The sequence below is a fragment of the Quercus lobata genome, chromosome 5 (genome assembly GCF_001633185.2).
Source record: "Quercus lobata isolate SW786 chromosome 5, ValleyOak3.0 Primary Assembly, whole genome shotgun sequence".
In the NCBI taxonomy this organism is placed as follows: domain Eukaryota; kingdom Viridiplantae; phylum Streptophyta; class Magnoliopsida; order Fagales; family Fagaceae; genus Quercus; species Quercus lobata.
In genome coordinates, this window is record NC_044908.1 from 37698505 (window position 1) to 37713443 (window position 14939).

The 14939-nt window shown below is 36.2% G+C and overlaps 1 protein-coding gene across 3 annotated transcripts in view; it reads left to right on the forward strand.

Annotated features, from left to right (window-relative positions):
• The first annotated feature begins 7388 nt into the window (after positions 1-7388).
• LOC115992249 (nudix hydrolase 3) overlaps positions 7389-14939 on the forward strand; it is a 56599-nt gene continuing 49048 nt past the window's right edge. For 2 of the 3 annotated variants that reach the window (XR_004092451.1, XR_004092452.1), the window contains exons 1-3: positions 7427-7664; positions 7772-7951; positions 9988-10065. Coding sequence is in view for 1 of the 3 variants with exons in the window: in XM_031116347.1 (XP_030972207.1) it covers positions 7600-7664; positions 7772-7951; positions 9988-10065 (323 nt within the window). In the remaining 2 variants the exon portion in view is untranslated. Of the gene's footprint in view, positions 7665-7771; positions 7952-9987; positions 10066-14939 lie in introns of all 3 variants that reach the window. The other variant, XM_031116347.1, reaches the window with a different exon arrangement.

Here is a 14939-nt window from a genome sequence, read left to right on the forward strand (position 1 = left end):
ATGGTGATGAACTGAATCTTAAGAAAAATGAAGGTGATGACAACATGTCTCAAGGTGAGGATGCTGAGAAAGAATCACCGGACAAGGAGTTTTCACCTCCTATATCAAGAAGGGAGACCAGATCAACTCAAGGACCGTCTAGTCCACTCACCCCTCCTGAAGTTCAACCTCCAATCTCTCGTGATAAGGAACCTTCCACCTCTAAAAGACCATCGTCAAGGGTAATTCTCAATCATCCCTTAAGTAATATCATTGGTGATTTAGATGATGGAATTCGGTTAAGAAAAGGACATGCCTACAGTGCAAATCATGTGACATACAACTGCTATCTTGCTCAATTTGAACCAAAGAAAGTGGAGGAAGCTTTGAAGGATGAGAATTGGGTAGAATCCATGCACCAAGAGTTGCATCAATTTGTTAGAAATGATGTATGGGAGTTGGTACCAAGGCCCAAGGATATACATGTAATCGACATCAAGTGGATCTTCAAGAACAAGACTGATGAAGATGGTGAAATTGTCTGAAACAAGTCTAGATTGGTGGTTCAAGGATATACGCAAGTTGAAGGCATAGACTTTGATGAATCTTTTGCTCCAGTTGCAAGACTAGAGTCAATCCGTATTCTCCTTTCCATAGCATGCATTATGAATTTCAAGTTATATCAAATGGACGTAAAGAGTGCTTTCTTGAACGGGTTTTTAAACGAAGAAGTGTTTGTTGAGCAACTAAAAGGGTTTCAAGATCCTCACTTTCCGGATCATGTGTTAAGACTGAAGAAGGTATTATATGGGCTGAAACAAGCACCAAGAGCTTGGTATGATCGCCTCACCACATACCTTTTGGATCATGGTTTCAAGAAAGGTCAAGCTAATCGAACTTTGTTTGTCAAAAGAGATGAAAAATCTCTCCTTGTTGCATAAGTTTATGTGGAAGACATTGTATTCGGATCCACAATAGATCACCTAACTTATGAATTCTCAGAAGAAATGAAAAGGGAGTTTGAGATAAACATGGTGGGAGAGTTAAACTACTTCCTAAGGCTTCAAGTGAAACAACGGGAAGATGGGATATTTATTTCTAAAGAAAAATATGCCAAAAATCTGGTAAAAAGATTCAGTCTAGACTCTAAGAAACATACTTCCACTCCCATGAGTTCTTCAGCAAAACTGAGTCGTGATGCAGCAGGTGTAGAAGTGGATTCAACACTTTATCGAAGCATGATCGGTAGTTTTCTCTATCTCACTGCTAGCAGACCAAACATTGCTTTCAGTGTAGGAGTATGTGCTCGTTTTCAGGCAGCACCCAAAGAGTCTCACTTGACAGCAATCAAACAAATTATCCGCTACATAAATGGCACATCTGATTATGGAATTTGGTATTCAAGAGACTCGAATGAGTGCCTAGCTGGATATTCTGATGCTAACTGGGCCAGATGCATTGATGATAGGAAAAACACTTCAGGTGGTTACTTTTATCTTGGAAATAATTTAGTGTCAAGGATGAGCAAAAAGCAAAATTCAATTTCTCTATCAATGGCTGAAGCTGAGTACATTGCAGCGACAAGTTGTTGTGCACAATTATTATGGATGAAGAAGCTTCTACATGATTATAGAATCACTCAAGACACTATGTGTGTGTTCTATGACAACACGAGTGCAATAAATTTGTCCAAAAATCCAATCCAACACTCAAAATCAAAGCATATCGAGATCTGGTACCATTTCATTCGAGATATGGTGGTGGAAAAGACTGTGTATTTGGAGTTCATCAACACTGACAACCAGAAGGCAGACATTTTTATCAAACCTCTTAATGGTCCAAGGTTTGAGTCCTTGCATAAGACCATTGGTGTCGATATCATTCCTTGAACTCTATCACTTTTGTGAACCTATTCTGCTCATGTTGCTCATCCAGTGCTTAGGTCTCACTTGCTTTGATATTAGCATTTTTTTTGGTTTACATTTTTTCTGTTGATCTTACTTTTCTTGCTCTATTTTTGAGTGTGTTCAAAATTCAAACACCCATAAAAAATTGAAAAATCTTCAAAAATTTTGATAGCTTGTCTTTGTGTATATCACATGTGAGTTTGGCCTAGTACCTTCGTACTAATGGCGTAGTGCATTTACGAGCTTAGCTTGTTTCTATATGCACGTCTATCTGTGTGGAAGAAATCTTGAAAACCATGCGTGATTGTTGTAAATAGATCTTCAAGCTTGTCATAAATGATTGGTCAATTGTCTTAATGGTCTTGATACTTGCATAGACTTGTGCCGATATCTCTTCCCACGTTATTTTTTATGTTTTTGCAATTGAGCTCTCCAAATGTAAATCTCAAAGTGAAAAAGAGATATTAAGCTGTAAAAGCCTGTCACACATACTAGTATTTGACTAGGAAAAAGGGAAAGCGACTTTTGTATTGAAATGTATGGTGCTGAAAAAGCTAAAGGCTAATCCTCAATGTTGAAATATAAAAAATTTCATGCACCAATCTAAAAAAGAGATGTATTTATCCAAAAAGGATCAAATGTCCTAATTTATGCAGAAGCCAAATGAAAAGCTTCTAAGTTGTGTAATCAATTTGTGGGAGGTCATATATGTTCATTTCTATAATTGAGATTGATCACTTGACTTAGTATTAGTTGTGTATGACTTGATTGAATTGATCATTAAAGTTTCACTCTGATCTAAGGACTATTTCACACTTGATACTCACCCACAACACACAAGACTTTAACTCAATGAATGCTTATCTCATTTGTGTGATTGTACATGTTCAAATGTGATGTGTATGCTCAAGTACTTGATGATCAAACCCAAAAAGATTTTTGAGTGTTTTATTTGTTTTTTAAAGTGATTTTATACTTTCGTGCTTTTAGTTTTTGTTCAAAATGCAATTTTGTGTTTTTCATCAAAAATTGGTTTAGAGGCTGTTTCACGAGAAGCTCGCGACTTAGAGCTTCCCGCAAAATGTGCTTGAGGGAAATCAAAAGTCATTTTTTTCATATAGAAACTCTTGCTACTACCTCGCGGGTATTTCGCGACTAACCTCTTCTCGCGAAATGGTTTTTAGGCAAAAACTGAATTTTTCTCAAAATCACACAGAAACTTTCACGACTGTCTCGCGCCTAATTCGTGACTAATAGCTTCTCCCGAAAGTATTTGTGCTTCAGTGGCTCTTTTCGCGACTGTTTTGCGACTAAATCGCTACTGCCTAACCCGCAAAAAATGCGTGTTTTCAATTTTTATGTAGCAGATGTGACATCTTTTCAAAACTCATACCTTCCCTCGCATTGCCTCTCTCGAACCTGTCTCAACCTAAAATCAATTTTCTCTCAAACCCCATCAATTCCAAGCTTGTTTTCTGTGATTTTAACTTTAAGGTATGTTTTCTAAAACATTTTTCCTTTTGTTTTTCATAGATTATGCAGAAAATTAGTTAGGGTTCTCAAAATTGGGGATTTTTCGAAAATGGGTTGGGGTTCTTGATTTTAGTGAAATTTTTTTCCAAAATCTTATTTGGGCTTAGTCCCAATTGATGTTTGTGTATCAATGCTGGCCCTATGTGGCAATTTGAACTTGTATTGAGGCATGTTTCATCATGTTCATGCATTTTTCATGGTGTTTAAAAGCTCCGCTGTGAAAGGAGGCAGCAACAAAGGAAACGAGCATGTGATTGATGTTGATAATCTCTCTCCAAAGCCAAAGAGGACTCAATCATCAATAGAAATTTTTTATCAGAACTATTTCAGATCTTATGCTGCATCTCAAAACTTTGAGAAGTACTTTATGGAAGCTCCACTATTGGTTGAAAGAGCTGTTGACCAGCTATCCCTACGTGACACCAATATTCCCATATGGTTTGCCACAAAGGATTGGAACTTTCTTCTATCAACTCTTGAGGATGCTTACGAGAACATGATGAGAGAATTTTATGCCAATGCCACTATTGACGGTGAGGAGATCAAATGTTGGGTTAGAGGAAAAAGTTTCTCAGTATCATCGATTTACTTGGCAGAAATCCTACACATCAACCGGCCAATACTCCCCATACCGTTGGTATATGATGAGTTGAATCCGGATAAAGAGATTCTTAGAGAAGCCTTAGGAAATAATCTGGAATTTTCCTCCAATGGGAAGTCAATAAGTGTGGCATCTCTTTCTCCTGAACTAAGACTACTTACAACAATCATGTGTAGCAACCTCTATCCTCTGTCAAGCATTGGGTTCATGAATCTCGGTCGAGCACTATTCTTGCATGATTTAATCTCACAGATTTTGAAGCTCAAAGGTGTTTATCCCCTAGAAAATGAGCACCCCTATCCAAGGCCAAGTCCAATTTCTATTCGCACTCTCCATGCAAGCATAAGTCACACTAAAAAGAATCCTAAGCAAGAAATTCTTGCTACTCAGGGAAGTTCAAGTTCTACATCACATGTTTATGATGAACGGCTAGACAGCATCTTGGATACTCTCCAAGAGATTACTACCAAGATATCCGGACTAGCTACCATCATGTACTCCCAACAAAATCGTTTTGACACCAAGTTCACATCTCTTCAGACTCAACTGGACCAAATTCAGAGGAAGCTAGAGGAACATGAAGACTAGCTATCCCGTGACAAAAAGGGGGAGAAGGTGTCGTTGTTAGGGGGAGTGTAGTGATAGGGGGAGAAGAAGACAGTAACTAATGTTTGGTTTACTTGTGCTTATATTTAGCTTCTACAACTACTGGTTTATGTTTATACTTAGCTTCTACAACTACTGTTTTATGTTTATGCTTTTACTGCTTTTGTTTTAAAACCTCAGCACATGTTATTTTAGTTAATTTCAGTGTTTATTCAGTAGATTGTGTTTGTGACTTTCTCAATGCTCGTGTAGCATTTTCTGTGTAGTTCTAGATATTGCTAATATGTCTTGAGTACTTCACACTTGTGCCCTTAGTAGGATTGTTCCTAGATGCATATACTTCGTGTATTTTGCATTGGTTGTGTGATTGGACATGCAAGTAATCATAAGTGATTGCTTCGTTGTACATGTCCGGATGAATATTTACTTGTTATATGTTCATTGGAGTCATTCTTTAATGACTACCCTTATTTGATCAAGTGTTTGTTTGCATGATATCTATTGTTTACATACTTGATCACATTATGCTTGCTCTTGTTCATACCCTGTGTTCAACTTGTCATAAGCTTAATGAAAATTTTGTTTATGTGCGAATGTTTCAGGTTACAGGTATAAACTACAAGTGCTTCACAGTTTCTAGATTAGGTGTGAGTGAGTTTTGCCATTGTTTTCAAACTCACGTTTAAGTCTAGAGTCTGTTGTTAGGGGTTTTGTTACAGAATAGCCAAATGGGGAGATTGTAAAGTTGTGATTTACAAATTTGTATTTTGTTGGCTTTTATTCTGTGTCAAATTTGATTGTAATTTTATTCAATCTTTTGTACCCTGTATTTGTTGTGGGAATTTATTATAAGGGTTGTGTGATAGTGAGAGAGAGTGTGAAGACTCAAGCTATTGAAGACTGAAGAGTTTTCGCGGGTATATCGCGACTAAGCATCCCGCGAAAGGAAGCATGTGCCTTGCACATGACTGTAATGCGAAGAGTCAGGCCAGATGGAGACAGCTGTGTCTCGTGAGTATCTCGCGGGTAAGGCCTTTCTGCGAGACACCCGCGAGACATTCTGTTCTGCCAGCCTGTCCAGTCTGATACACACTTTCTGTGCCTACACTATTTATACACACATTACCCACAAATATAAAAGAGAGTTTCAAAGAGAAAACCCTAGCTAAAACACTTGAGAGTTAGAAATTGTTCATGCAAAAATTCTCTACACATTTGTTTGTGGAATTTCCTTATCTCCTACCTCTCCATTTCCATACCATTGAGAGGTCAAAAGCCCAAACACTTACTACACCTTTTGAGAGTGTCTAGTGAGGTTTTGGTGCTGCTGGGAAATATTGGAAGAAGCCAAGGATGACAGATGCAACATAGAGCTTGTTGCGGGATTCGGAGAGTTAGATAAGACACGGTTCCGAGAAGCCTTGTTGGAGTAGGAGTTTGGAGGACTTAGGTACAGAGGGTAGATTAGGCTTGGAGAGTCTCTTATTTACCCATGTATCCCAACTGATTGTCTAGTGGATCGATTACTGCTTGGAGGGTCGCGAAGAGGTTTTTCGCCAAGTTCTTCGGTTTCCTTTTCGATAACACGTCTCGGTGTTATCTGTGTTTACATCTCCTTTCCCTACTCTTGTTCATTTCATTTTACTACTGTGTTGCTTTAAATATGAATTAGAGTAGCTTTCTTGCTTGTTTGCTTGCGTTTACACTATTCCGCACTTAGTATTAAGTTAGTGTAAAATCAACCAAGCCGTAATTTGAATTGGGGGTCTAAATAAGCTCTTGTGTTTTCACACTTTTCAAGCTTTCAAAAAGATATAATCTAATGGTGGATTTGTCAAAATTTACCTCCAATAAAAAAATATTAAGTAATGTGGTAACCTAAGGCTACAACCAAGTTTGTAACTAAACTTTATCTTTTTTAAAATGGACAAAATTTAGTTACAAAATTGGTTGCAATTTAAGGCTACAACTTTACTCAATAAAATAAACATTACTACATATTTTGAAAATCTAACCGATGAATTGCATGTTCTTTATGCTCTTAATACACATATCAAATTTTGTATCAATTAGATATTATTTATTATATGATATATAAGTTTATATTTTAAGCATAATTTATAATTACAAAAACTTGCAATTTAAACAATTTATTGATAACATAGTTATTAATGTTTAATTTTCTAGAAATTTTGCAGGTATAGAGAATATAAGAAAAATATGTAATTTAATGGTGGATTTGTCAAAATCGCTTTCAATAAAAAGATAATTGAGTAAGATTGTAGACCAATTATGTAGCTAAATTTTATCCTTTTAAAATAATTTATCCAAATGTTTAGGGGGTGTTTGGCATATACGCTTAAAAATATGTGTTTTGTTATTTGAAAACATGTGTGAAAATATATGTGGGTGAAAAAGTATATGAAAATACGTATAATGTTGTTTAAAAATTAAAAACATGTATTTGAGTGGGTGTACCAAACGAGACCTTAGTATGCGTTTGGATAGCAGATTGCGTTTTAACGTCCGGCTCTTTGCCATTTATTTTGTTTTTGACCAGCACCTCCTACACTGTTTTTTTGACCAATGCCTCTTGCGTTATTCATAGGACATGACAGTATCATGTGAGTATAAACAATAATTAAAAATTATTTTTTATTATTTTTAATTTTTAATTTTCAGCCAAATAAACACTATCCAAGCACGATAAGTTTGCGGCTTAAAAAAAAAATTTTCAATTTTCACCGAACTCTTTACTTGTGATTTTTAAAATGGTGTTTAAATGGACTTTTTGAAACAGCTTATCAAACAGTCTTACAAAATTACAATACTCTTTCTCTCTCCAATCATAACAACCGGCCACCGCAAGACCCAACCAACCCAACTGACCCACAAGTTCGAGAGAGAGGCGAGGAGTTGTTGTTGGGGAAGCTCTTCTTCGGAAGGAGTTCAAAATCTTCACCGGAAATTGAAATGGCTGAAGAGCACCTCGATGTCCTCACCAAGTCGGGCCACAAAACTGGCATTTCCAAACCCAGGCACGCACGCCCCTTCTCAATCTCGTTTGTGGGTGGGTAAATAATAATAATTGGCTAAATTAATTAATTAATATTGGTCCGTATTGTATTATTGTATATGTATTTAGGGGAGATGTTCATCGAGATGGAGATTACCATCGAGCAGTTCACATGTGGATTTTTGCCGAAAATACTCAACAACTGCTTCTCCAGCGACGTGCTGACTGCAAAGATTCATGGCCAGGGTTATGGGATATATCCAGTGCTGGTCACATATCTGCTGGCGATTCATCGCTTGTAACAGCTCGGTAAAACTATTTTATACTCTTGGCCTTTAGAATTTCTTTTTTCTTTTTGATGAGTAATAATGTTTCGTTGAAAAAGTAAATAATGAAATAGGACCTAAGTACACAGGCCATGTACAAACGAGTCCATCAAAATTTTACTTAAATCCTCTAAAGACACAAGAGAATGGCTACTATAAGCAGCCAACCACTCAAACATAAACGTGATAGGATGATTTTAGATTGTCTGATTCATAGTTTTTGGTTAAGCCTTGTTCCACTAAATATTTCAGAACCTACCTGTTCACAAGTCAGCCTTCTTAGGGGATATATCAATTGATGAACGTGAATCTCTTGTTTCTTTAGTGAGGGCATGTGTGATGTATGGGATTGCTTGATGCTGGATGTAAGCTTGAATGGGATCTGATACCAAATTTTATGTAGGACTTAAGAATTTAGCACTCTCTTGATGAGGGTTTTGAGTAAGGATTGATGTTTAATGGTCTTGGTAAAGAAATATTGAATCTTGAGTATGTTGATGGCTGTTTGGTGTTGAAATAATGAATAGAACTTTAAATAAGATAGATGAAACACTAGGTAATTACACCTAGGCTTTCCTAAGCAATCACACATAGGTTGGAGAAGGAAATCACACCCTTAAATCTTAAAAGAAGCTGCTAAACTTAATTAGAATCAATCTCACTATGAATGACTAGGACTCTAACTAATCTATTCCTCAAATGACTAGGTTTACTAAAAACAAACAAAAAAGGGCTTAAGAACTTCTAAACGAATTAGGAAAGGACTCAAAATATAAAATAAAACTCCTGGCTCCCTAGGGCAGCCCTTTACAGCCCATTCCAGAAAATCTGGAAATTACTAAAATACCCTATTTTATGAAAAATTTATTAATACTAAACTAACAACTTTCTAACCTTAATAACCTAGGGCTTGTGTGAATTGAGGGGGGAGGGAGGGGAGTGGAGGGGAGTAGAGTAGAGTTGGCTGAAAATAGGTTACTCTACTCTCCCTCCCTCCCCCTCAATCCAAATGGACCAATAATATTAAGACTCAATAATAACTAAAATAACTTATGAAAGGTGATAAGAAGGCCCTGCATCAAAACTAGACCACAATTCTAAAATTTTTGTGTATTTAATCTTGTTTATTTTCGAACTCTTCTTTATGGTCTCCATTAGTGCTTTTGTCTACAGATATTTGGTAGGTGAGATTTTGCAATAATAGTTAGGTTAAAATGCACTTTACACAAATTATAAAAAAGATGCACTTTACACCTTCTAAGTTTGGGATTGCTTCTAAATCAGTCCCTTAGCTTTAAAACTTGTAATTTATACTATCAAATATTACAATGATATCAATGTGTCTCTTCTGTCATCTCCCTTTACAATTTTTCAGTTAATACATGCAAAACAATGTCGTTTTTACAAGAAAATAGAAAAAATTTTGTAAAAATACATAGTAAGGAAAAATAACAAATTAATCTTTTTTTTTTTTTCACAAGTACCATATTTACTTATTTGTTATCTCAACATTGTGACTTGTCTTAACTAATAGATAACTAGAAGGCTTCTAAATTGATAAAATTATCTCTAGTTACTTTTGTACTGCAAAAAAGCTTGAGTCATACATTAGCAGAGCAAAAGAAGATGAAGCAATTGTAGGAGAAAGAGGTTGATTTTTTTTGTTTTTGGTTTTGGTTTTGGTTTTTGGCACAATAAGGGAACTTTGCCTAGGTGGGCTTTGAACTTGAGCTCACCCCCTTGACCAGTGAAGCTTGTTTCATGTTCATGCAGACATAGAGGAGTTGTCATTCTTGAAGTCATTTGTGAAAAAGTTTTCATTTCGTCTTCATACCCTTCCCATTCCCTCTCTCTAAGGATTGCTTCTTGAACTGCCTATGTAGAGCATACTTATTTCTAATTAAGTAATTTATATTTCCTACTTCCGCCAAGTTGTTCCCTTCTTTTTCTTAATACAGATATTATCTACAGCTTGATGAATTAGGCCTATCATTGAAATCATGTATGGTATGCTTTCAGGAGGGAACTTCAAGAAGAGCTCGGTATAGTCCTTCCAAAGGATGCATTTGAAATGATATTCATATTTCTTCAGGAGTGGTTAGTAGATCAAAACCCTTCTTCCTGTGGTGGCATATAAATTCCTTTGTGTAACAGATTTGATAGTGAAACCATCTTCTCTTACTGATGAAACTTATTATTAGTTATGCAATTTTGTTGTTGTTTTCATTTGGAGCCATATATATATATATATATATATATATATTAAAGAAACTTGTTTTTAGTATAAAATGGTCTGTTTTTGTTTCATGGCTTACTAAGCAGCCTATAATTCCCTTGAAAGGTTTTTTTTTTGGAAAGGGACCATTCAGGCAACTAGTTATATCTATAACTATAGGGGGTGTTGAATATGACGAGAGGGTTCACAAAGCAAAGAAAGCTTGTTAGGCCTAGAAAGCTAGGTTTTGTTCTTCATATCTTACACTAAAATGCATTCATAAGCAAAAGTATAACCTAAGAGTAATGTTTACTCCTAAAAATGGGTTTGTGGTAAACGAATAAAGGAGGCAAGTTCTAAACTATAGTAAAAACTATTTTGATGCCTTCTTTTTGGAATAATATAGTCCATATTTTCAAAGTTATGAGTCCTCTTGTTTGAGTTCTTTGTGTTGTTGATAACGAGAGAAAATCAGCTATGTGTTACATATACAAGGAGATGATAGAGCCAAAGAAGTCATATGAAAATTTTTAATGAAATGAAGAAAGATTTGTATATGTTTTAAAATCATTGATGAGAGATAGGAAGGCCAACCACATTGGTCTTTGCATGCAGTTGTCATTTCTTGAATCCAAAGTTTTCCTATAACAATTTGTTAGGAGAGGACATACTATAGTGAATTGGTGTTGCATGTGCCAGTGTAGTGGGGAAGGGATGGACCACCTTTTGATTCATTGCACGGAGGCTTATCATTTGTGGTGTTTTGTTTTAAAATCTTTTGGTATTTATTGGGTCTTACTAGAGAGGGCGAGAGATCTTTTATTTGGTTGGAGGAATTGGATGGGAAAGCACTCGTCGAACATTTGGAATATGGTTTCGCTATGTTTGATGTGGATTATTTAGTGAGAGCAGAATAGGAGAATGTTTGAGGATACGGAGAGAACAAGGTACTGGCTTCTAGCTTATTTTGTTGGTACTTTGTTTGATTGGTGTCGCACTTGGGGACTCACAAATAGAGATTCCATTCCAATGTTTATTGAATCTCTATCTTTTTGTACACAACCTTTTGTATTTTTTGTAATTCTTTAGGCTACTTCATGTCTTTTTGCATGAAGTAGTCTCTTTTCAATAAAGTTTTATTACCTATAAAAAATGGGGGGAAAACAGTCCTTACATTGAGTTTGATGAAGAAATTACTTCAGATTTGTATCTTTGTATAAAAAGACTAGTTCCAAGTCATGAGATTCAAGATAAGATCACTCTTGAACTATCAATGTATAACTGCAACCTCATATTTGTGACATATAGTAGCAGAAACTTGCCCATTTAAAATTTTCTACTGATAAAAATAGTCATATAGATACTTTATGTTAGGACATATGTGATTCACTTATTAGGAACATATGTCACTATTTTATGTAATTAGCTAATCCTTTGACAAAATGTACTTTACTTGTATTTGGGTAGATCTAGGATGTGTTTAATATTTCAAAAAACAAGAGTTCAAGTCTAGTATTGAAACCATGCAAATCTGTCCAAGAAACAATTGGAGAAGTGTTGATTCATTAAAGTTCGACAGCTGCTCAACAGATAGTTATCTATCGAGGTCTCGACAGCTAGCTCGACAACTATATCTATCGAGCTTTACGAAATTAAGATTTCCAGATCTGGTTTTTGGCCCATGCTTATGTATTTGTGTGGGTTTCATTTCTCACAATCCTAGACATATATAAGGCTTATTTTAGAGGCAGTCACATAAGAGATACAAGGAGAACATATGCAAAAGGTGACCGATGCCTTATTCTCTCTGAAAGAAGCTACTGCGTCTTTGCACCTTAGGGTTTTGTAACCAAGTTCTTCTTAATCTTCATTGTTGATGAAGTGAAAAATTTTGCAGCTAACATCTTCTTCAAGTTGGTGTGTTAGTCACATATTGGGAGTCGTGCATCATTGGTTAGTCACGTACTGGGATCCGTGCAAAAAGGGTGGCATTCATATATTGAAGAGTTCAGAGGTTCTAAAGCGTAGAAGGTTTCTGCTGTAAGTTCATTTACGGGGATTGTAGGGTCTAGGGACAAAGGTTTTGTACAAGATTTGAAACTTCTCTTTACTACAGTGGATTGCTTTTCGGGAAGGTTTCCCCCCAGGTTTTTTACTGTGAAACTAGTTTGTTTCATTGGTTTTCCTAGGCCATCATATCTGGTCTTATTTATTTTTTCCGCTGCATAATTTTGACATGATATTGATGTTTGTTTGTTTTAACAAGTTTATTCATAATAAATCTAATTAACAACTTGGATTTAATACTTTTTAATTCTGTCAACCGGGATCTAAATTTCCCAATACTTTAAGAGTGGTGATGTATTTGATGCAGTTCATTTTTAATGCTAGTCATTTACTAGTGCTTATGTTTGATAAGTAGATCCTTTCACTTGTAACAAAAAGTTAGTTGATAGATTGTTAGTGATAAGTGCAATAGCCTATTAGTTAGTTAGAGATGTTTGTTAGGTTTTGGCTAATCACATCGCAATCGCATGGTAGGTTCTTGTAACTATCTTTCTAGCTAATTTGCGGCTTGTCTATGTATATAAATAAGTGAGTCTGCCTTCATTGTAACTAGTTGAATTTGAATCCAAGAAATCTACCTATGAGGTATTATTCCAAGAGTGTATCTCTTGAAGAGCTAGTTCATTCTTTCTTTTTTCTAAGCAACTTAGCTTTCTAAAACATCTTTTCTTTTCACCATTTTTCCTCCACTATAATTTGGTATTAGAGCTTGAGATCCTTAGGATTCAAGTTTGTTTGCAATTTGTTTCTTCATTTTCTACCATCAAGAACCTATCAAGATCCTATCTTGATTTCATTTTCTTATTCTCTACTAGTGAGCCTAAGAATTTGTGAAGATGGCACCAATAGTTTACAATAGAAGGAAGAAGAAAGCTTTTGTAGCACATGAACCTGAGGTGCAAGTTCATCCTAGGCAGCAGCCGCGACCACACCAAGAAGGAGAACTCCAAGTGATATTGAAGCAGACTATGAGCTGCTAAGGGGGCAGCTTGCTGCCTTGACCGAGGAAGTGAGAAGAAACCAACGTTATCATCCTAGAAATGATGATGAACCTACTGAAGATGCTGAAATTGATAGTCATAGCAACTTTAGTAACCCAATTGGCCAGCCTAGAGGAGGTGTTCTAAGTCTGGTGCCTAGTCCTCCAAGGGAAGAACCAAAATGGGAATCAAACTTCAAGATTGAGTTACCTAAGTTCTATGGTAGCTTGAATCATGAAGAATTCATAGATTGGCTTAACCAAGTAGAAAGAATCTTTGATTTCCATGAGGTACTAGATTCAAAGAAGGTGAAATTGATCTCTATCAAGCTGAGAGGGAGAGTTTCAGCCTAGTGGGAACAGCTCTAAGTTCAAAGAGTTAGGAGGGGTGAAAGAAAGATCCAAGATTGGTGTAAGATGAAGCAGAAAATAACCAGTTTCAGCCTTTCAATTATATGCAGTCCTTGTACAAACAACTGCATAATTTGAAGCAACACGGTAGTGTGGAAGAGTATATAGAGGCATTTTATCAACTGGTAGCGCAAGTAGACCTGAATGAGAGTGAAGATCAAATGACTGCAAGGTTCTTGAGTGGTCTTAAACCATCAATTCAAGATGCCTTATCATTGCACCAACTGTGGTATGTTTTTGAAGCTTACAATAGAGCCTTGATGTTTGAGAGGCAACTTGCAAGAAAGGCTTTTGTGCAGTTCCAAGCTTAGTGGTAGTAGAAGTACCCAAGTCAGCACTCAAGGAAGGGCAACTACTAATAGTGCACAACCTTTCAAGATTGATAGTGTAGGCATGCCTTCAACTTCTGGTATAGTTAAACCAGTCCCTAAATCAGCATAAAGCTTTACATTTAAGTGCTACAAGTGTGGAGAAGTTGGGCACAAGGCCACAAATTGCAAGAAAGGGGGAGTTATTGCTCAAAGCAAGGATAAAGCTTTGATGATTGAAGGTTGTGAAGACCAGGAAGATGAAGAATTTCCAATATATGAAGAAGAAGAAGAAGAAATGTGTGATAGTGTATTGATAATTGAAGACAATAGAGGAGGGGAATGCATTCAAGAACCCGTATATGATCAATACGTGGAAGAAGAAGTAAATGCTCATATAGAGGAAGAAGAGGATTTATCATTAGTAAGAAACGTCTTTCAAGTTCCAAAGAAAGAAATGTAGAATGACAAGTGGCTTAGAAGAAGTAGTTACAAGAATATGGTGTCACAAGAAGTTTTTAACAATCTTGAATAGAATCAAGACCAGCCCCAACCACAAAAGCTATCTTGCTTCAAGAAAGGAGGTGAAGTTAGAGATTCTAGAAAGTGCTTAGTGTTCTTAATTAATGACTTTCAAGATTATGTTCTTTGTGATGTGACAACCATGGATGTTTGCCATCTCTTACTTGGGTGTGAAAGAATATGTCCATATCAAACCATTTCGGGTGGAAGGAGCAACACATCAAGCTTATGCAAGAAAGGAGATTGTTACACATTGCAACCAACGAAGGGGAAAGCTAGTCCCAAACCAATGGTCAAAATGAAGAAGGTTGGATGCAAGAGCATCTACATGGCTGCTTACACTTGCGGCCTTGACACACAGCAGCAACAGACCTTAATCTCTAGCATGATACAGCAGCTTAATACAGCAACTAATGAGAATGCAGATCAATGGAACTACTAGATCATATGCATATCTCCAACAGTTTCA